This window comes from Nylanderia fulva, unplaced genomic scaffold, assembly GCF_048542155.1.
Source record: "Nylanderia fulva isolate GAGA-0341 unplaced genomic scaffold, ASM4854215v1 Scaffold26, whole genome shotgun sequence".
In the NCBI taxonomy this organism is placed as follows: Eukaryota; Metazoa; Arthropoda; class Insecta; order Hymenoptera; family Formicidae; genus Nylanderia; species Nylanderia fulva.
Genome location: NW_028190325.1, coordinates 2090411 through 2114196, shown reverse-complemented (window position 1 = coordinate 2114196; position 23786 = coordinate 2090411). Strand labels below are relative to the sequence as shown.

General features: G+C 35.1%; 1 protein-coding gene across 3 annotated transcripts in view; it reads right to left on the bottom strand.

Moving 5' to 3' along the window:
* Positions 1-23786, bottom strand: part of cwo (transcription factor cwo) — a 47923-nt gene that overhangs the window by 3271 nt on the left and 20866 nt on the right. For 2 of the 3 annotated variants that reach the window (XM_029309844.2, XM_029309843.2), the window contains 3 exons: positions 15926-16055; positions 765-948; positions 266-499 (listed from right to left, as the gene is read on the bottom strand). In XM_029309844.2, the coding sequence (XP_029165677.1) occupies positions 266-499; positions 765-948; positions 15926-16055 (548 nt within the window). Of the gene's footprint in view, positions 1-265; positions 500-764; positions 949-2712; positions 3610-15925; positions 16056-23786 lie in introns of those variants that run through there. The other variant, XM_029309845.2, reaches the window with a different exon arrangement.

The window sequence follows — 23786 nt, the reverse complement described above, 5'->3', positions numbered from 1 at the left end:
TATCAGGAAACTTAAACAACTCGATCGATTAAACGAAAATTCATGAAAACTCTATGATGGAGAGGTGAAGTGCTCAGATTCATAGATGACTCTTCAATAATGAATAAAGATATCTTCGAGGCTTGAAAGTAGTACTCGTCTTTTCAAATGATATGTTATAATGAACAAAAAGAGATTAAAGTATCGAATTTTCAAGGTCTTAAAAAAGAGACTCTAGCAACTGTGAAAATCTTGCGAAAATCGAACGTATAGGAACGATATGTACTGGCTAAGAACTTGTCGCAGTGCTGCTGCAAGTGGTTGTAGAGCTGTACGCAGAGAGTGTCTCTCGCGAAGAAGCCCTCGACCTCCTCGAGGAAGTGCATCGTCTCGTTCAGACACTCCTGAAATCCCAGCCTGTAATGCTCCGTCGCGGTGGACGCAGCGGTCGAATGGGACACGCTGTCCACGCTATCCTCGGGATGCGTGTGCACCGGTGTCACGGACGAGTGCTTGGTGTCTAAAGTACAAAACATCGTCATGTTTAACGACTATTGCCGCAACGTAATGCCCCTGTACGGTGGACGTGTCGCCACCGAGTGTACTCACGTTTCTAATTCGCGATCTGCGGAATATCAATATTCGCAGGCGTGATCTACATGCTGCTTCTACAGAATGACTGTTCTAATTTGCGAAAATAGAACGAGCGTTGCGTAATATATTTCCGTTCCTCTCAAGAGGATTTTATACTCGGGAGATTTGCGGTTGAATCGATTAAGACTCACCTTGCCGAAGGCCTTGAAGATGCTTCATGTGGCGGATCGCCATCTCGATGATCTCCGTCTTCTCGACTCTGCCTCGACCCTTCTTCAAATATTCTGCTGGTATGAGTCTACTGAGATCGGCCAGACAATTGTTCATGCGATCTCTTCTACGCTTTTCGATGATCCTATGTGACATCGGATCTTGCTGCAACAAATAAATCAACAATTCATTCAATTACTTGTCCGCTTTTTGGCGTGCGTATAATCTATATTTATATATCACAAATATTAAAGAAAACAAGTCATTTTATGTATATAAAATTCAACACGCGAAATTGAAATTCTCTGATTAAAAAAAAATTACATTCTATCAAGTAATTTTTTCAATATAATTTGATTTAATAATCTGCAAGTAGTAATAATCGGGATATGGTCAGACAAGAGACGAATTAACTGAGAAGCATTAAAAATAACGATTAAATAAATAAACAGATACATTTTTACGACGATTTATTATTCGAGAGTTGTATATACGATGTATATACAAATAGTATACATTAGAATCGTGCGTGAAAATAAAATCAATAGCCTCATGTTGAGCAATCACTCTGCTTCATCCATACGCATGTTAAAACAACGTCGCGAATGAGAGAAACGACAATTACGCTATCACGAGTAAATTAAAGCACGTTATCATTCGTAAAGATCATGTCGCGATACGTTGTTGGAGCACGATTATCTGTACGTGTCGATTATCACGGTCTCGAAGCACGTATCGCACTCATTAGGTAACTGCTTTTCGGCAAAATGTTCATCTATCACACGAATCGCGGAAAGATAATGTCGAACGTTCAGATACAAAGCCAAAAACGTGATGCAATACAAAAAATTTTGCTAGTCACAGAATTGTACAAAACTTTCGAATTTTAACTTTCCTTTCTAATTTTACTTTTAGAATTGAATTCTTGAAATAAGTTAAGCGAATAAATATATTATTTTTCAGTTGCAATCGCAAAATTGGATTTTTTGAAAAAGTTGACAAAAATGTAAGACAATTTTGTATGAGCAAACTTTCCATATTTTAAAAGCAGTATCTCATTGAAAGTTTTTTGTTTTCTAAAAAACTATCTATATCATATTTGTAGCCCCCTCTTCGCTGTCCCCAAGTCATACACTGCATGAGAAATCTTACATAACTGCATTTTACTTAAAACTTGATTAGTCACTCTTTCAAAACAACTAATATATTCCTTCAGATAATCGTAATTTAATCTTCGAGATAATTTGGTTAGAAAACGCAATTACTCTTCGGGACCGCTTCTAAATGTTTACTAGATTCATAAAACTTTACGAGAGAATAGAGAAATGCTTGGGTTTTACCTCACACACACAATTATGCGTTTTAAATGGCAAACGGACAAAAGCAACGTCACAATGACGTCTCGAGTTTCGCACTAATTTATGAGCGCGTAGCATTCAAACAACGGTAACGTAATCCTCATTCCTGGCGCGCGGCCAGCGCAACATTTTCCATGAAACTCATTCATGCTAAATTACGCGGGCGGCCGACAATGAAGGCAGAATGACGTAGGAACTATATAAAGCGAGATAAAAAAGTAGTAATTTTGTAACAGTCAAAACTGCTCGACTCAAAACAATCCTCATCTGGACCAAAATTTATTTACAGAGACGCGCTATCCCTTTATGACTTTATAATTTAAATTTTGTAGAATAATCAAATTTTAGTAATAATTAAATATTAGTGTTCAGGTAAAATTTATTAAAAGAAAAATTAGATAAGAAATTCGTAGATGTGTGGAAGAAATTTGATGATAGACATTTCGGAGCAATTTTTTCGAATGTGGATATATGAAACTTTATATAATTATAAAACTTTGCAAGTCTGTTTTCTCCGTGTGTAAAAAACGAGATATCGATTTCGCTTTCAAACTGACGAAAGTATATTCACCTCTTTATTCAAACAACGTCTTTTCCTTGGCGGTGGCGAGTGCATCGATATATCGATGTGGTTGTTCGTCGGATAATATTGCATGTTTAGAATGTTATCCATACTGTGCGTGACCATCCTGTCTCGAGTAAAACACTCGGTAGAAGAAAAGAGAAAGAAAGGATCTCCTTATTTTCTACCACAAAGTTTCGGAGCAAACAAAGATATCGATTCACTCATAGATCGATTGCTCTCTATTTCCAGTTGCTTTTCTTTAAGAAAATATTCCCGTATACAAATACCATGTGACATATACATATACACGTGTATGTATACCATAGAAAATTTTAAAAAAAATTTTTTGTGTTAATAAAATCGATGAAGATATTTGTACTGGATAAAATTTATTTTCGAAGAGTAAGGTCTTTCCCACGTCTCCGAATTTTTATCTTTCAGTTCACACCAACAGTTCACGCACTATAATTATCTCGAACACTTTTAAAGTTTGTAACAGTTTGTAATTGTTCCACACGCAATTTAGTTCAAATTAATTTCGACATGTGCTTGCTTTCATATATTTTGCATCGTTTGTACATTATTAAAATTCTCGCGTATTGTTATGCAATTATCGAGGAATTTATTTAAATTGTACATATGCTTATGCATATATTGTCCTTTTAAAGATATATAAAGATGTATATGTATCTTATATACAATAATTGTCAAATTAAGAAAATTATTTAAAGTTTATGTGTGTAATTAAAAAATGCAACAATGAAAAACTCAGTGAAAGATTGCTCAACTTCCACTGACACTCAGACTCGGAAATGCCTCCCGAACAGAGGTACTGTACGCTACGCGTGCTCACGAATGGCAGGCACGACGACGACTACGAGCGACGAGCCGCGACGCTCGCGTTTCTTCAGCGACCGGGAGGGAGACGTCACGCCGCGCCGCGCCGCGCCGAGTCGAGTTGAGGCGACGGCGAGGCATCACGTGTCGGAAACGCGATGCATTACGCCCAACACGTGAGGCAACACGCGTGTCCATCGCGCCGCGCCGAGCCGAGCCGAGCCAGGGGCTCCGCTTGGTGCGAACGATAGCCCCACACTTTATCTACAAACGTGCGGTTGGAGTTTCTCATCCTCGATTTTCCATCAATTTTGCACTACGTTTCCTTCAAAACGTTATGCGCGATAGCGGCGATGCTTACAAACATTCATAAATAACTTACAAATATTTACGAACGTGTTGCGAAAATTTTAAAAAACTTTGAATTCATTTAACAGAACATTTTACGACGCACAATTCTGCGTGATTCATATATGGATGTATTTTGTGTAAAAATGTTATTTTTCTTATAGAAGAAATTTAGTTAATTTCGAATCGTAAATATACTTTTAGGGTAAAAAATTTCTTTGAAAAACGAATTAAATCTTTTGCAATTACATATTTCATTGTAATTTATTATATTGTATATGTAAAGCCGGCTCCAATTTTAATAAAACATTTTTTGGCGAAAAAAGAGAAAGAGAGATTTAATCTTATCAATCACAGAAAAAAAGGAATCCTTGATTCAAGTATATTTTTATTCTTGAACGCTATTTGATTGATTTAAGCATAGAATGCTCTTTGTAATCACAAATTTTCATTTGCCTTAATAATAAATAAATTTGTGTAAAGTAAATTTTATCCTTAAGATATATTCTTGTTTTAAAAATCGTATATGGTAAAAACAAACTTAGTCACATTTGAACTAAGAATTATTATATTTATTTGAAAGTACCGCTTATATCCGATGCACACTTGTCACTTGTCCTTGCAATATTTATAAGTAAATTTCAGCTTCAACCAAGAATATTTTGCACTTTGTTTTAAGGATAAATTATCCTTTATCCAAAATTATTTATATTTGGTGCTATTATAAGGATAAAATATACTTAAATCAAGGCATATTTGCATTCTCTCAAGGATACTGTTTTCTCTGTGATATTATGCATAAATGCTGCTAATGTATGTACAAGAATGTCATTATATTCATGTTAATTATTCATAAATTATATTTTATCAAATGATTTACATAATGCAAAGGAAGGCAATTTTCATATTTATTAGAGCAGGCGATTATTGATTATTCCAAAGAATTCTACATTCATGTTTGATATAATTTATCGAAAATTACATACCTATATCTAAACATATCTTGTTGCATAAATCGTAAACACATTAATTGAATTAATTAAATGTTTATATATTCATTCCTGTAATTGCATATTTAATTATTACTGTCAATAATTTGGCTCATATGTGAATATAACTACACATTTCCCAGAGCGTTTATATATATCGAATTGTTAATTAATATTGACAAAATCACGAAATATGAAATTAAATATTGACTTTAAAACAAATAAATATTTAATTATGCTTTCTAATTTATGCTCAGGAAGCATCAATAATAAATCGATTTAGTTAAGATTATAATCATTTCTCGAAGAATTATATTTTACACAAAAAGGAAACAACCTAATGCGTAGTAATTAAAACTTTTCTTTTCCTAAGCACCGAGTAAAAAATTAAGCAACCAATGATAAAAGTCATGTAATATAAAAAATACATCGATTCAACATATGACAACACTAATGATAACATTAATTTAATTATCTGATATTGGATCTAAATATTAATAGATTCAATCATTCTAGCGAGGTATTTATTATTACCTCCACAAACACATCATTAAATAGTATCATTAAAATTTATTAGAAACTCATAAACGATGTGATAATAAGAAAAATTTAATTGCAGTACTTCACGTTCTATTTATTATCTTATGCTATAAAAACGGTATTACATTCTTAATAATCAGTCTTTCTATTTCAACGATCTATTATCTTGTGTGTGATAAACGTTTCTCACATTATTACATATTTAATAATATCGAATAAATTGATATTTTTCGCAGATTATTTGGTCAATTTAATAAAGTACCTATATACTCTGAAACTTTCTTGTAATAACAATGATACGAAAAACTATTGTATGTTATCAAATATTTTTATTTTAAATATTAAATAATTTGTCAATCAAGAGTTAATTTGAATTATTACTCGAATAAGATTTATTCAAAATTATAAAACAAGATAAACTGTTTTTTTATTTGCAAAAATTTTTGATGGATTAAATAATCTTCACAATTAAAATTTTTTATTAAAAGAAATATCTCGTTTAATTTAAAATTTTTTATGCATATGCATGACATGCAATTAAAGACTTTATTGAAGATGTCGATGTTATTAACGCTTATAATCGATCAACAAAAGATTTTTATTCTTCAATTAAATAAATAAAACATCAGTCCACCACGGCAAAAGTTGTTTTCGCAAATCTGACGTAATTTCATGCGTTTCTTCCGCGAAATAAACAAATTATTATGTCCTTATCTCGCATAAAACGCACAAAACAACGTTATTTAGCTATCTTTCTTATTAATCTTTACTGGTACTGAATTATCAACAATTTCAGTTACAAAGTTTGATCAATACGAATAAATGCAAAGGCAAAATATATAACACGTGCAATTGTGATTTTAATAATAGAGTATGCGATTTAAATGTAAAATTATTGTAATGTTTCTCTAAAACCAGTTGCTCCAATATTGTAAATGCTAATCGTATTATTGGCTCTTGTCATTTGTATGCACGTATATGTGCGTGCGTATAAATTACAATTAATATCTAGAGAATAATAGGTAATAGAATAAATTAACTATATATATATAAAAAAATTGAATTGCAAATAAATAAAGAATGTATACCTATTTATAAAATGTATATATTAATAACTTTTAAATTTAAATCTAATTAAACGTCAACAATTGCCCCGAAATTAATAAATCATAATTTATGCATATAAAGTACATTTCATCAATAAATTTACGATCTAATGATATATTGAATTATCGAACTGTCCGATAGACTATAAATCACACAAGTAGCATAAGCTAAGAGATAAGTCCAAGTATAGGGATAGAGAAATTATTTCAAAGTGCACATTGACCGATGATTGCTTCACAGAGCGGCGAAACGGAGAAGAAATCCGACGATGACGACAACAACGACGAGAGAGAAAAAAAGCGAGAACCGCTTTAACGGGGTCGAGTTATCGGCGTACCGGATATAACCGGTACGTAGTGATCTCTCGGCGCGTACCCGGCATGAAAGCTCGCATTATGTGTGACCGGGGGTTTATCAATGAATGTGCTGACCGCGGTGGTCCGCGGCAAAGTGTTTTTCAAACGATAACCGGGCATCACCGGATTCTAGCATCTTGGCGACGACCGGCCGACGACAACAAGCAACCGAAGACTCTTATCACATCTCGGTTCGCATTGCACAAATCTCATTTTTGTTTGGATCCCGATATGTACGTCGACGAGTTTTCGCGATTTAAATCACGCCGTTTAAAAAAAAAATTGTCAGATCATCGACATTTTAGAATTTCCGAGTATGCGCCGAACGATAAGCGTGAAATCGGTGACTGAATCTTAAGAGAGCTGAATTTTAGAGAAGATGAATTATGTGTAAAAAAAATTAATTACTACAGATAACGTGTATTTTATTTATAATGTATATATCGCTCTTGCTGCGACAATGACATAATTCAAAAATAAAAAATTTAAAACAGGAAGAAAGGTTGTTACATGTACTCACTTATTAAATCGTGTCTCCTAAAAAATCGCCATTTTAGTTATATCATTATTATAGCAAATGAGCGATATAATATGCATGTATTGTGGCTACGTCTATAATTTACCATTTTTCTTCATTCTTTTCGAAGTATATAAATTATTAAAAATTCTATGCATTTATGTAATTATGTATCTATTATGTTTATGTATTAGTTAAAAAAAAAATAATATTAGCGGAAAAGATAATATACACGAGTGGCGAGGAAAATCCAACTCGCTTATGCAAATCAACACATGGCGTTGCGTCTATATTTAGATGCGAAAATAAATCACTCGATCACGCATAACAGACAGCTGGAGGAAATCGACACGACAGCGTGGAATTGGCGAAAAAAAATCCGCATAAGAAATTCCGCGAGTGAGCTTCCTGACACGCGCGTTTGGCGACATATTACACTATAGACGTTTTACCGACATTTATTTCGATCCGCCGATTTTATCGGCATCAAACCTGCCCGTTCCTTCATCAAAGTTGCCAGGCGCACCGGGAATGCACCATGCACCGCACGACAGCGCGCATATTATTTACATACGTCTTGTCCTACATCACGAGAGGCGGGAATTCCTGCTCGCCAGTGAAGTCAATCGCGCGACCTTGCGATTCGCAAACAACACGGCACGTTGAATATGGTATCTCCATAAATTTCAGATTCGTTCGGCGAGCAAAAGCCAATGTCGAAATGCGACTCGGGCGATCAAGAGCCCCGGAGGAGAAACCTTGAACAGCTGCAACTTGCGTACTTTGCTCGAGAACGAGCGTTAATAACGTGTGACACCACTCGAAGAATAACAACTTTTTATTAAAAATTATTTCAATATGCACGCTGTTCCGGGAAACTTGAACAATTACGGCACGGGATTACAGGATAAATAATCGCATCTATCGCATTTTATTAAATTTGTAAAGGTATTCTCGAGCCGAGAGAGGTTGCCATTCGTCTCCGACTTAACTAAATAAATATTAGCGAATAATACTTGTATAAAGAATACAATTTATGTAATTAGTGTTTTCATTTTATTTCTAATCGCTAATTGATAAATCACAACTTCAAATTGTACTATTATACACGGAGAGAATTTTCTCTTAGAATTTACCCTGAAAATCGTGGAACAATATGGTATTGGAAGAATTTTATATAAGAGTTTCTTCGATTAATATTTACACCACAATAAAAAATATTAATATGTACGTAGTAAAATAATCGAACATATTTCATATCTTATTATGGTAGATATTAATATTTTTTATTGTGCAATGATAAAAACATTAATCAGAGATATTCTCTCTGTGTATATGTAACTATAGTACATATCGATGATTATTATCCAACATGAAAACTGCGTATCAGTTTTTGATCAATCATCATTTTTTTATTAATATCTAGTTTTTTACCGATTGATTAACAAGGAATTCCAATTATTCATTTGTTTATCGCGGTAAAAACTTTTCTTTCGTATAGTGTACATGATGTATGAGCGAGTGGAAAAAAGCGATGGCTCATCGGATTTAAGCTTGTTCACGGCGTTCGGCTGACGTCGCCTGTCTGGTTCACGCAAAATCACGGAGGAAAGGACACCGGTGAGAAGAAACATGTGATCGTGCGAATATGAAGCACGTACGCGTCGGCGGATAACACGTCCGATTTTCACCAAACCGGTGACGCATTCGGAAACACACTATTTTCGTCGCGGTATCGCGTGTCCGAGACGAGAGGTATCACGTTCTTACGCGAATAAATATTACGCAAATAAAAAATGTGGCAGTCAATTCACCGAATGTTTGATGGAAAAGTATAAGGGTATCTCGACTGCGTATGATTCGATACTGATTAATCGCTCGACGCCAATTAAATCGCGCGATATACAAATACAATTATATATCTATGACGATAATGTGTATATCAAACATGTAACTTATCGCGCAGTTTTTGTTCGATATATGGCTTTACCTACTTATGAAAAATGAACGAAAGGCTATTTTTCAAGAAGGTTATTTTTCGATAAACCAAATGCTGCTTTCTGTATTCTGCATTCCTGGTTTGTAATAAAACATAGTTATTTACGTTATTTAAATGTGGCCACCCGACGCGCTCGGTATGCAAATCACATTAATGTGACATTTGACAAGAGCTATTTGGATACAACGAGTCCGCTATTATTGGAATCGTTCACGTGATGTTTTCACGAACAGTTTAAACTTCTCACTTCTCCTTCCTTCGTTGCAAGAAAATATTTTCGTCGGCCAAAGTCCGAGGATTAACAATGTGTCGCAATAATTGACCATTACTTATTCGAATTAATAATAATCAAATCAATTGTAATTAATCGAATCATACTATAATCGAATCGACTAATTATAATCAACCAAATACGAGTAAATTTTGATACTAGAAATGCCGGATGCAGACTCATGCATGTGCATACATCCGAGTGACATAAATATAACTTCTTTATTGTTACATAAAATCGTTATTAAAGTCGAGCTTCTCGCAATTTAATTCAACATCTCATTTATTTTCAAATTTTATCTTAATCTTGGAATTTGATCCAAAGCTTGGATATAGAGTGCTTCAATTAAATGAGTTATTAGTCTGATTTAATTCCGGCGTATTTGTTTGTAACTAAATAAGAGATTGAAGAACATCGATGCTCTGATCAAAATATACCACTTGTTTACGCATACACATTTAACTCTACTATCGCGTCGGTTCATAGAACGATTATAACCCCCGATCGGCTATCGAGAGAATTCCGTTATTAACGCCATTAATGGCCATTAATGGCCATCGCGTGCGAAGTCCAATATATTGATATTCAGCAATGAAATACGCGCTTCGATTCGCGAAAAACTCGACGAATAATCGCAACGTCAAACGCACTGACGACGACGTCGTATCTCCCGTCTCTCTAATTAATCTCATGCGTGGCACGTGACGTGAGATCGCGATCTCGAATTCGCAGATTGTTCTGTCGATTAGTCATCGTGTTATTAAATCAGCGCACGATCAGGCAAAACGATTATAAATTGACGGACACGAAGCAATTTCGAGCAAAGTCGCGGCGAGTGTTCAAATCCAGATCCTTAATCGTCGAATTAATTAACAAATTAATTGTGCTTTGTTCAAACAGCTGTATCATATGATTTAATCGAATCCCCGCCTGTATATAATTAATTAATGTAATGCAAAGTTCAGTCGAACACTGGCCAGATGGAGTTACCATAGCAATGAGAAAGTGGATAGAGACAAGTAGAGTCTGACCAATTCGATAAGTGATTTATCTCTGTTTTATATATACTTAATTTATTTAATTTATATTATTTAAATATTTAATGTAATATTTTTTGTAATATTTGATTTTAATGTAATATTTGTAATATTTTTTATTGTGGTAAATATTAATCAGAGAAACTCTTATAAAATTCCCTCCGTGTAGCTTTCGAGAAATACTTATATCAAAAATTGTATTATTATATAGTTATATTAACTTTTTATTGTATTTTACATATTCATTGTCGTAAAATATCTTTATATATTTAAAAAAAACAAACAAAATTAAACAGATTATCTCTACAATTTTATACTTATATTAAATCATGCGTAAATAAGATAATATTTTTCTTTACGACAAAAATTTTCCAAGTATATTAAAAAGAAATCACAACTTTTAGTCACAAGTCGGCGAATAACTGGTGATAGTTGTGTTAACTCTATTGACTGAAAAACGGCTGATTGGCCAGACGCAAATTCTTACGGTCGACAGTCAAACAGCACGTAACACACGTGCATAAGCATGAAGAAAGAGAGAGATAGAGGAGGGAAACAGCGACAGAGAATAACAGGGCGTGATAAATACGTATCGCCGGCACGCGTTGAATCACGCGGTAATTCCGCTCGCACGATGGCACGTGAAACTCGAACTCGGTCTATACGAGAAACCTTATTATTACGGACGATCCAAAAATCGCGCGAACGAATCCTTCCTCCAGACTCCAGACCTCCTTCATCGCGCGCAGAATTTCATCTCTAAACCAGCATCAATAAGAAGACTGTTTTTTCAAACATCGATTTCTGTCTGCAATTAAAGCACTTTTTTTATCGCTTTATCACATCTGTTCGCTTAAAATGTCCCGCAAAACATATTTTTTTGTTTGCTGTCAAATTCAACGTCTGCCAAACGCGGAGCTCTATAAATAATATGTGTAATAATTTTGTTTCTCCCTTTCTCTCTCTCTCTCTCTCTCGCTTGTGCCAAAGTTATATTTTACCACTCAACGTTTAAATGTTATCTGGCATGTTGTTATGAGCTTATCGCGAGCAATTGCACGAGATTGGAAATCGGAAAAAAACAGCGTGGAAAAAAACTTATCGCCAAATTGACAAGACACATCGTTATTTTATTTCGATGAAAACAATATCGCGATATTCATTAATTCGCCTCACAGGCGAGATATACAGTACATTGTATGTATATGTAGGTATCATTGCGCGTGCATGAACGATCATTGCTCGATGTTTGCAACGGTGTTTCTGCCATCACTCGATATAGCTCGAAATTAAATGTGGTCCGCGCGACAAATTTAACTTGGAAGACCTAACAGTTACGACAAACGTGTGCGCGCGTACTCTAATTTTGGCACGTTTGCCATTTGGATCAACGACACCGTGTTTTCAACATTTGTCGCGATACTGGTTACTATAAAAAGAAATATTCGCGATTAATAGAAAAAAACAACATATTTATTGCTTGTATACAGAGAATTTTCTCTTAAAATTTACCCTGAAAATCTTAGTAATCGTGGGACAATATGGTATTGAAAAAATTTTATAAGAGTTTCTCTTAATTAATATACTTAATATTTACCACGATAAAAAATATCTATCACAATAAGATAAAATATTCGATTAATTTTGCTATGTACAAATATTAATTTGTAATATTTTTTATTGTGGTAAATATTAATCAGAGAAACTCTTATAAAATTCTCTCCGCGTAGCTTTCGAGAAATACTTATAGCAAAAATTGTATTATTATATAGTTATATTAACTTTTTATTGTATTTTACATATTCATTGCCGTAAAATATCTTTCATTTTTTTTCTCCAAGTTTTGCTCTCGACTGTGAAAATAAGATGCAACATTGTGTGCATTAAACGAGATACGCCCAGGCGGTCTCCTATTGCATGTGATGCCGTTGCGAGCGTTATTTGGGTCGCGTGCGATCACGACTCGATCGTTTTCCACAAGTAGTTTTCTGGTCACGTCACTCGTTTCCATGAGTGTTCTCGCCACGTGATGCCGACTTGGTGATATTTTATGGAAATAAACGGGGGCGGAGGACGCGCGCACGCATAAACGCCTTCAATGTTTTTCACGAAAATCAATCAGAACCATTCGAAAGCGGAGCTTTCTAATTTTTATCAGAAACTATGCAGTTTTTTAAATTTTTTACAAAAATTTTCTTATCAAAAATTAATAATTACAATCAAATTTAAATGCCATTAAATTAACAGTCAAATAAATTATCCAGCCCTATTATTGATATTTCGTCTCTGATTCGCGTAAAACCCATTTTATCCATCGATTTTGATCGCATTATTTTAAAATCGAGTATGAATTGTCTCTATATCGTAAAAAAAATATATTTCAGAGTTTCTTTCAAATACACCCCGCAGGCACGTATCGGCGAGTCGCTGAGCACGGTGGAGCGCTATCAGACCAGGCGTCTTCTTTCGAAACTCATCGCCGTGCGAAGCGCGACTCGACAACGACGGTTCCAGAAAGCGACGTGGAGAAGCGCGTGACTCGAATTATCTCGCCTGCCACGTGTAGATCGCGATGAAGGAGCGAAAGAGACGGAGTAACTTCAAGTAGAACGGATCGAGGCTATGCCTCGGCTCTCGTAACATGCCGATGCCAGGATGCTTCAACGTTATAATGCGCTCATTATCGCACGAAACGCATAACAAGAAAATAACCAAGTAAATAATGAAGTATATGAGATATGAATTAAAATGTGTTTACTTCGCTCTCTATTCATTATACAGTTATTAATTATTTAATAGTAAGAGCATATACTTATGTGTGTATTTCATAGTGTATTTAAAACATTGTGAAAAATGTTTTAAAAAGAAAAAAATTCGTTTCTTGTTTCTGAGGCAACGAAATTATTTGACGTCCAATTAATGATTATCCATCTAATTGAAGATATATGGCGAGGCCAAGCTACACTTTGCGACGAAGACACGCCAAGTTTCGGCACGTTGCGTGCGTGTGAAAGCGCCCGGCCTCTTCTCTTTCGTCACATAAAACAGATTTAAGGCCGTGGATCGACGTAAGGACATGCACACTCGATTCTCAAATAAATTCGCATAGAGGCAACGTTACGGTCCGTCAACGTTGCGCTATAGATGCTTTACATAATTTACCGACGCAATGCGAATTAGGCACGCTTTAACTGGTAATGCAATTAAACTTTTGTAATCCCGATGTGTGCAATTTCACGAGTGATGAGAGAGAAAGAGAGAGATTGATAGTTACGTAACTTGGAAGATTCGTCGCGTGTTGCGCAAGGACGAATAAAAACGCGAAGATTTCCTATTGCCTGTCTTTTTTCGAAGGATATTAATGCGATCGTCAGTTGACGTCGTCTTGATACGAAATTCCTTCTCGCTTCCACAGACACAATCTCGAAAATCGATCGTATTGGGAGAGAAAAAAACGACTTAAAAAGTTATTTAAAAAGTTACCGTTCGGATTGATTAAACTGATTTGAAATCGACAGACTATTTTGATGAAACGAATCTCTCGTCGCGTGTTAAAAATAATAACATCAATCACTTCCATCCGCGAATCTTATTGATCGAACACACTGCTTTCTCTCAACTGTCGCGAATGATACGTCGAGAGAGAGAGAGACGGAACATTCCTTTCTAATCCAGACCCCGCGTGTAATCATCGCAACATCTCGAGAAGACACCTCGTCATGTTTCCAAGAGCCATTTCCTGAACAAGGGAACCTCTCGGTTTAGTAAGAGAACGGTGATTACGACACGCACGAAAGAAAGAAGAGAAATTTACCGAACAGAATCCCGATCTCGGATAAAAGTGTCGAAAGATTCGCACGACCAACCGGAAGATCTTTTTGCGAGCAAATCCGGTTACAGTCGCTTTGCAATAAAATATACTTTAGATGTTACAGCTTTAGATTCTATACATCTCGTATGTTTTTTTTCCTATTAGTCTAAAGATAAAATTGTTATTAACGGCAAATTATTTTTGCATGCACGTGGCTTTATAATAACGGTTCGTGTTACCTGCAGAAAATAGCATTCAACACGAGAAGTGTGGTCTGTACAAATTAGAACTGGTTGTCACAAGCAGAAGCATCGCGTCAGCCATTATATTTGCGTGAGTCACGTTTATCGCTATTTTGAAAAACGCGGGCTATAAATACGATAATGCAATGCAACGCATTCTTGGCGTTACGCGATAGTGTTATTATCTATCAGAGCGTGATATGCATGCATTTTATCGAAAGATTTAACTATTACTTTTCTTCTTTTATATAGCTAATTATAGATATATATCTACGTAAAAATGATACTTCAATAATTTCCCGACATTTATAGAAGTGAGAAGATGATATACGGAGAATCGACGCACCTCGACGATCCCCGATAAGAATTTGGCATACATCGATGTCCGATTTCGCGCGATCACTGTGTCACAATCGTTGTTTTCAGGACATGACGTGGCTACGTTGCGTCATCGCTGATTCGACAACACGGAAAACCTCTCTTCGTGCCGTGATGGCCTAAATAACACGTAGTTTCTCGCATATCTCCGATTTCGGAAGCATCTTTCGGCCGATATGTCGCGAACGTGCGATGACAAAACGCGAATTGAAGACTCTCGATTGAAACGAGAATGTAAATTCGCGCGAAAAGTTCTCTTTAAAATTCATTGTCCACGTTTGCAAAGAGAAAGCTATCGTACGAGAAGTATATTGTTATATAATTTATAATAACTTGCATTTATGCGGAAATAAAAACAGCGAGATATTAATAAGTGACGCTAAGATAGATGATGTTTCTTAAATTAAACATTTTATATAAATATTAAAGGATATGGCATATTATCTATTTAATTTACACGTTTTTTCTCGAAAATGTACGTTGTATAGTTTGAAAACCAAATTAGCGAATATTAACGTCAAGCTAATAACAAAATTATAATTAGTATTTTTTACTCATGCGCGCAATATTTGCTTCGAACTGAGAGGTTGTATCTCTGCAAATAATTTTCTCGGGAAACAGAAACATTTTTGCGTTTTCATTTAAGCAAATGTCAAACGCAGTAAAAAACAATCGACACACGGATATCTGGCAGGCACAAATTAACCGCGCGTTGCTTAATATTTCGCCGATTGGCAAAGTGTTTATTATGGAACTGATGATGTATAAAAATGAGCTCATGACTCACCCTGGAGACCTTCTTCTTAGTATAAACCTCGTCATCCTCCGAGGCCGTGGCGAAGTTCAGGTTGCCCTCGCAATATCCAGCTCCTATGCCCATGCTGTATATCTCGTCCTTGCAGGAGCTACCATCCAGACTGAAAAAAAAAGAACAAACATGATTAATTATTCATGTATAAATCCGAAAACGCAACATTGATCGCTTAAAAAAAGTCACTTGACTCGTCCTTCTTTAGTTTTAAGCTACGAAAACAAAATTACGATATTCATACACATAAAATATTCCAAAGCATTTTATTCTTCATCTGATCCGTACTCGGAGAAAATTTTCTCTTAGAATTTATAGCCTGAAAATCATGGTAATAATCGTGGAACAATATTACAGAAGAATTTTATAAGAGTATCTCTCTGATTAATATTTAGCGCAATAAAAAATATTAATATGATGTGTGTGAAGTTAGCATCTCAAATGTCAGCATCTCACAAATAAACGTCAAATTTTCTTGCATCCAGCATAGTTCTACAGTTCTTGATAAGTTTTAACAATAGTTCCGTCGAATTAACTATTAATATATAGATTTGACGAAATGAGATGCCAACTTCCAAAAACACCTTATAGCATCTCATCATATTTCAAATATTTGGTCACAAAACAGTAATATTCCGCAGAGTTCTATCGCTTACACACATTCTGTCAATAGTTCTGTCGATAAAACACCATAGAAAATAATTTGTCATTACAAAACAAATTTACGTACAGGTGTAAGATGCGTTTCGATAGTTCTGTCGATTCTAAAACAGTTCTGATATTCTTACATAGTAAAAGAATTAGTTTCTAAAGAGTTCCGAGCGATGGTTGCTTGAAATTATTTACGAAAAATTTTTTACTTGCGCGCGAGATCGCATATACGTGTATAGATGTGAGATTCCGGTCGATTTTCAACAGTTCTGTCGATTTTAAAATAATTCTGATATTCTTACTTAAACAGAGAATTAGTTTCTAAAGAGTTCCGAGCGATGGAGGCTTGAAATTATTTACGAAAAATTTTTTACTTGCGCGCGAGACCGTATATACGTGCGTATAGATGTGAGATGCCGGTCGATTTTCAACAGTTCTGTCGATTTTAAAATAATTCTGATATTCTTACTCAAACAGAGAATTATTTTCTAAAGAGTTCCGAGCGATAGAGGCTTGAAATTATTTACAAAAAATTTTTTACTTGCACGCGAGACTGCATATACGCATATAGATGTGAGATGCCGGTCGATTTTCAACAGTTCTGTCGATTTTAAAATAATTCTGATATTCTTACTTAAACAGAGAATTAGTTTCTAAAGAGTTCCGAGCGATGGAGGCTTGAAATTATTTACAAAAAATTTTTTACAGGCGCGCGAGACCGTATATACGTGTATAGATGTGAGATGCCGGTCGATTTTCAACAGTTCTGTCGATTTTAAAATAATTCTGATTTCTTACTCAAACAGAGAATTATTTTCTAAAGAGTTCCGAGCGATAGAGGCTTGAAATTATTTACAAAAAATTTTTTACTTGCACGCGAGACCGCATATACGCGTATAGATGTGAGATGCCGGTCGATTTTCAACAGTTCTGTCGATTTTAAAATAATTCTGACATTCTTACTTAAACAGAGAATTAGTTTCTAAAGAGTTCCGAGCGATGGAGGCTTGAAATTATTTACGAAAAATTTTTTACTTGCGCGCGAGACCGTATATACGTGTATAGATGTGAGATGCCGGTTGATTTTCAACAGTTCTGTCGATTTTAAAATAATTCTGATATTCTTACTCAAACAGAGAATTATTTTCTAAAGAGTTCCGAGCGATAGAGGCTTGAAATTATTTACAAAAAATTTTTTACTTGCACGCGAGACTGCATATACGCATATAGATGTGAGATGCCGGTCGATTTTCAACAGTTCTGTCGATTTTAAAATAATTCTGACATTCTTACTTAAACAGAGAATTAGTTTCTAAAGAGTTCCGAGCGATGGAGGCTTGAAATTATTTACGAAAAATTTTTTACTTGCGCGCGAGACCGTATATACGTGTATAGATGTGAGATGCCGGTTGATTTTCAACAGTTCTGTCGATTTTAAAATAATTCTGATATTCTTACTCAAACAGAGAATTATTTTCTAAAGAGTTCCGAGCGATAGAGGCTTGAAATTATTTACAAAAAATTTTTTACTTGCACGCGAGACTGCATATACGCATATAGATGTGAGATGCCGGTCGATTTTCAACAGTTCTGTCGATTTTAAAATAATTCTGATATTCTTACTTAAACAGAGAATTAGTTTCTAAAGAGTTCCGAGCGATGGAGGCTTGAAATTATTTACAAACAATTTTTTACAGGCGCGCGAGATCGCATATACGTGTATAGATGTGAGATGCCGGTCGATTTTCAACAGTTCTGTCGATTTTAAAATAATTCTGATATTCTTACTTAAACAGAGAATTAGTTTTTAAAGAGTTCCGAGCGATGGAGGCTTGAAATTATTTACGAAAAATTTTTACTTGCGCGTGTGGCCTTATTTACGTGTAGAAAGTGACAGAAGCATTCGGACCGTCCGTTCGGACGTATCGTACGCCAACGTACGCTTGCGCGCCTGACACAAAGGTAGCAGGTCTCTTGCATTTCAGATCTGAGATTAAATATGATTTTATTTGTTTTATTACGTGAATTTTATTTTTGTTTAATTACGTGAATTTTATTTTTGTTTTATTACGTGAATTTTATTTTTCATTTATTACGTGATCTTTCAGTGCAAAATTTTAAGATAGCTAAAAAAATTTATAAAATATTAAAGCATAAAATAACACTAAAAAGAAAAAAACAAAAAAATATAAAAAATTAAAAAAAAAACAAAAAAATTTTTAAAACCCCAAAAAAACGAAAAAAAATGGAGCCAAATCTTACCACGTCCCCGTCGTTGGTTCCGTGTAGTGCCAAGAGTAAGAAAATCCGACAAATAAAATATCAAAACATGCAATACATAGAAAATTTTAAAATACAAGCACAAAAATCAATTGGAGCATCTCACATCTATACGCGTATATGCGGTCTCGCGCGCAAGTAAAAAATTTTTTGTAAATAATTTCAAGCCTCTATCGCTCGGAACTCTTTAGAAAATAATTCTCTGTTTGAGTAAGAATATCAGAATTATTTTAAAATCGACAGAACTGTTGAAAATCGACCGGCATCTCACATCTATACACGTATATACGGTCTCGCGCGCAAGTAAAAAATTTTTCGTAAATAATTTCAAGCCTCCATCGCTCGGAACTCTTTAGAAACTAATTCTCTGTTTAAGTAAGAATATCAGAATTATTTTAAAATCGACAGAACTGTTGAAAATCGACCGGCATCTCACATCTATACACGTATATACGGTCTCGCGCGCCTGTAAAAAATTTTTTGTAAATAATTTCAAGCCTCCATCGCTCGGAACTCTTTAGAAACTAATTCTCTGTTTAAGTAAGAATATCAGAATTATTTTAAAATCGACAGAACTGTTGAAAATCGACCGGCATCTCATATCTATACACGTATATGCGATCTCGCGCGCAAGTAAAAAATTTTTTGTAAATAATTTCAAGCAACCATCGCTCGGAACTCTTTAGAAACTAATTCTTTTACTATGTAAGAATATCAGAACTGTTTTAGAATCGACAGAACTATCGAAACGCATCTTACACCTGTACGTAAATTCGTTTTGTAATGACAAATTATTTTCTATGGTGTTTTATCGACAGAACTATTGACAGAATGTGTGTAAGCGATAGAACTCTGCGGAATATTACTGCTTTGTGACCAAATATTTGAAATATGATGAGATGCTATGAGGTGTTTTTGGAAGTTGGCATCTCATTTCGTCAAATCTATATATTAATAGTTAATTCGACGGAACTATTGTTAAAACTTATCAAGAACTGTAGAACTATGCTGGATGCAAGAAAATTTGACGTTTATTTGTGAGATGCTGACATTTGAGATGCTAACTTCACACACATATTAATATGTATAGTAAATTTTACTAAATATAGTTTTTAGTAAAATTCTCCCAATTACCATAATGCCCCACGATTACCATGATTTTCGGAGTAAATTCTAAACGAAAATTTCTCGGAAAATTTTCTCCGTGTAATATAATTATGGCAATCTCACGAAAGTTAGATTTTTCGTTAATTATGAAACGAAATCCTTTCCCCGTTTTGCGTCGTGAGAAAGAAAACGGATTAAAGGTCGAAAAAAAAAATTTTAACTTGCGCTTGATGCGCGCATCACGACGCTGTCAAGAGGTTAAATGCATCTAGTGCGTCGAAGTGCACGAAGCTTACATAACGGCACGACACGAATATATGTTTCAGTCAATAACCCTGTGCACGTCCCTTGCCCCGTTATAGATTTTCCGCCGCGAATAAAGTGAACGGGAGAGGCACGAGGCCCCGGCGCATTATTGATAAGTCCAACAATATCGTATCTTATAAAACTTGCAGGCGACACCGTTTTTCTCATCGTCGTCGTACGGTGTACGATGTCTTGTCGACGAGGAATTGTCCACTGTTTGGCGTGAATTTTTAACGAGTTAAGAGGAGTATCGCCGGCTCTCCTCGCATGCTGTGAGTGACACAAATATATACGCCGTAACTTCGCCAAGGCGGATCGGAAGGTCGCCGGCATCGGTAATCCGCTAATAAGCCATCAGAAATCGGGTCTCATTCGTCGCTAATAACTTATGCATAGGAGAGCTGCTAGAGACACGTGATAACAGTGCTCGAGAATCGTTCCCATTACATACGATATTAAAGTAGAGATTCTTTTTCCGCTGTCTTTGAGAGACGAATTTACCTTATATTTTTATAGTATATCGAGTTAATGAATGCTTACGTCAGCAAGTTCCGCTAATTACATTGAGAGGAAGTGCGAAAATGCTATCGTCATCTTTTGTATCCTCTGACTTATATAGCTTCGAGTATAATATAACTCCGTGAATATTTAATGCGATTAAATTAGGAGCTATAATAAAATCAGCTTATTAAAATTCCTGGAAGGCAATAAATGCTCTGAAAAATAAAACCTATTTTTGCGGCGAAGATCGGAATTTATGTTCTACGTAATTATAGCTTACGTTGAAGGGTAAACAATATATACGTAATAAAAAAAATTAATAAAAGAAGCAAATGTAAATCTTTCTGTCGGCAACATTCTGTACTTGCCAACTTTAAATTATCGCATTTATCTTGCAAGATTTGCTCGACGATTTTACAACAATGACAGGCTCGCATTATTGTATTTATCGAACGCAATCGCTCGCGTGAACGAAAGTTCAAGGATGAGGCGATATCGTATCCCGTGACATGAGAATGCCATCCGTCACAAAAAATAAGAGTTCGCGAATCTTGTATACGGCTTACGGCGGGAGACTTACGCAAATAAAAGAAAAAAATTTGGAAAATAAATTCCTACTTCAAAAATAATCAAAAATAATTCGCATTATTTACATTTCTGCGAATAAAAAAACCGCTTGCTAGGCTCGATAAAATCCGGATGTGGAACGATAAAATGGACTCGAAAAGCTTAAGATATAAAAAAAAAAAAAGCTGCGAGAGGAAAAAAGAAATACGGAGCTATAGTTTTCTCGGCGCCACGTGAATTGCATAACGCACAGCTGGGAGTTCTTTTTTATCGCGCTCTCTTTTACGACGACGAGAACGACGACGATGGTATAACGTTTACTTACGTCGGATGGAATTATAGGCGAGCAATGCCTCGTGTACCTGCACGTGGTTGACATTTTCCGGCATGTGACTAGAATCGCGTCATCCCTTCCCTGCTGCACCGTCTTCTCGCTCCCTCTTTCCCACCCTCCTTTTCCTCCTAGCCGGTGCAACCACACCGCTCGCTTTCACACGCGTCGTTTGCATCGGCCGACACCTGTGTGCACCTGCGCGCATTACGCATCCTGAAGAAACGCATCGTTGCATGCATATACACACGAACATGCACGTGCATGCATATATATGAGCAGCCATAGCGCGCTCCGAATAGGATTGTGAAGACTGCATCGGGACATCGATATTGAAAACACATGTCGATGTTTACTATCGTTTACTATAAAAACTATCCAACTATCGATAGTTTAAAATATTCATATTTTTGTATCTCAATATTAATTTTTTCACAGAGGCTTTTTGTTAGGATTCTAAAAGCATAAGAAAATAATTGCCATGCATAAAATAGTTAAACAAAAATTTACATAAAACACGTGTTTTGATTTTTAAAATAAATAGAAAAGTGGGCAATTCAAAGAATTGGAAACAATCATTTCTAATAATATTGATACACAGAAAGAATTTTCTCTTTGTTTCAGGATTTATCCTGAAAATCATAGTAATCATGGTAATTGTAAAACAATATGGTATTGAAATAATTTTATAAGTTTTTCAGGAAAATTTACCATGTACATTGTTAATATTTTTTATTGTAGCAAATTAATCTGAAAAATTTTTATAAAATTCTTTCAATGCCATATCGTCTCATGATTATACCATAATTTTCAGGGTAAAATCTAAGAAAAAAATTCCCTCCGTATAGTGTTAATAATTTCAAAAAATATCTATAATCAAAATAGTTAATTTAACAATTTAATATATCATAATGACTTTGCATGATATAGAGAAGAAATCTGCAATGAAAAATAACACTGAGATATCGGAGCATTAACTTTTATAAAATTCTTTCAATACCATATTGTCCTATAACGATTACTATAATTTTTAGGGTAATGTTTAAGCGAAAAAATTCTCTTCGTGTAGTATTAAAGATTTCAAAAAGTATAGAATGCCATAACGCAATACTTATATACGTGATAACACATAATCTCTCTCGATATTGTTAATTTAACAATTTAGTATATATCAACGACTTTGCACGACCGAGGAGAAATCTGCAATGTAAAATAATACTGAGAAATCGGAGCATCGAGGAGGAAAAGGATCGGTGCTTCGTCGATATATTGTCAATGTCCTTTGTTACAGGTATAGGATGCATGCCTACGCTCGTGCGGTGATAGGATAAAACGCCGGCAGCACATTTCGTAACAAGACTCCGCGTTACTCCATTAATAGCAAGCGGCAATTACACGAGGCCGCCCATCTCCGCCCGGAGAATATATCCGGAATTTTCTGATCGCGCGACAAACGAGACCGACGCGACGCGTCGACGATGACGTAACGTTGCGATGGATACACGTGGAGATGACTTCGATCCAGCGAGAGATGCCCTTCCAGCCCACGATTACATATACCGCTCCCCGTAGTGTCGTTTAAAGAATTCTGCCTCACTAAACCATATTTCCGAGCCTCTTCTTCATTCAAGTATACAAAAAATAGAAAAAAAAATCTTATTTTTCTTCAACGTAAGATATTATAGAAAATCGATCGTACGATTAATCTCTCGGCGCTCTACTCTGCTCTTTTAATAAATATCCGAGTATTCTCTCCGAGTTAGAATTTATATATATACCTAGCTTTTTCGTGAGAAAAACCACAGCCGACCGTCGATCCTTAATCATGTTGACGAAGCTGTAGCAATAAACCGCAAAGTATTAGCTTTTAACATCCGCCTGAAGGATCATATTTTTCCTGTTTACTCCTAGGTGTTATTAGATATTATTTATGGACAGAGTTGTCTTTCGTCTCGAGATTAATTTAAAAAAGATCATCTTTCGATCTAATGTATCGAATGTATTATGTTCCATATTCTATATGTGAATATAAATCAAAAGAAGGTGACATTAAGAATAAAAGATTGAACTGTCAATAAATTCCAATCTAACAAAATT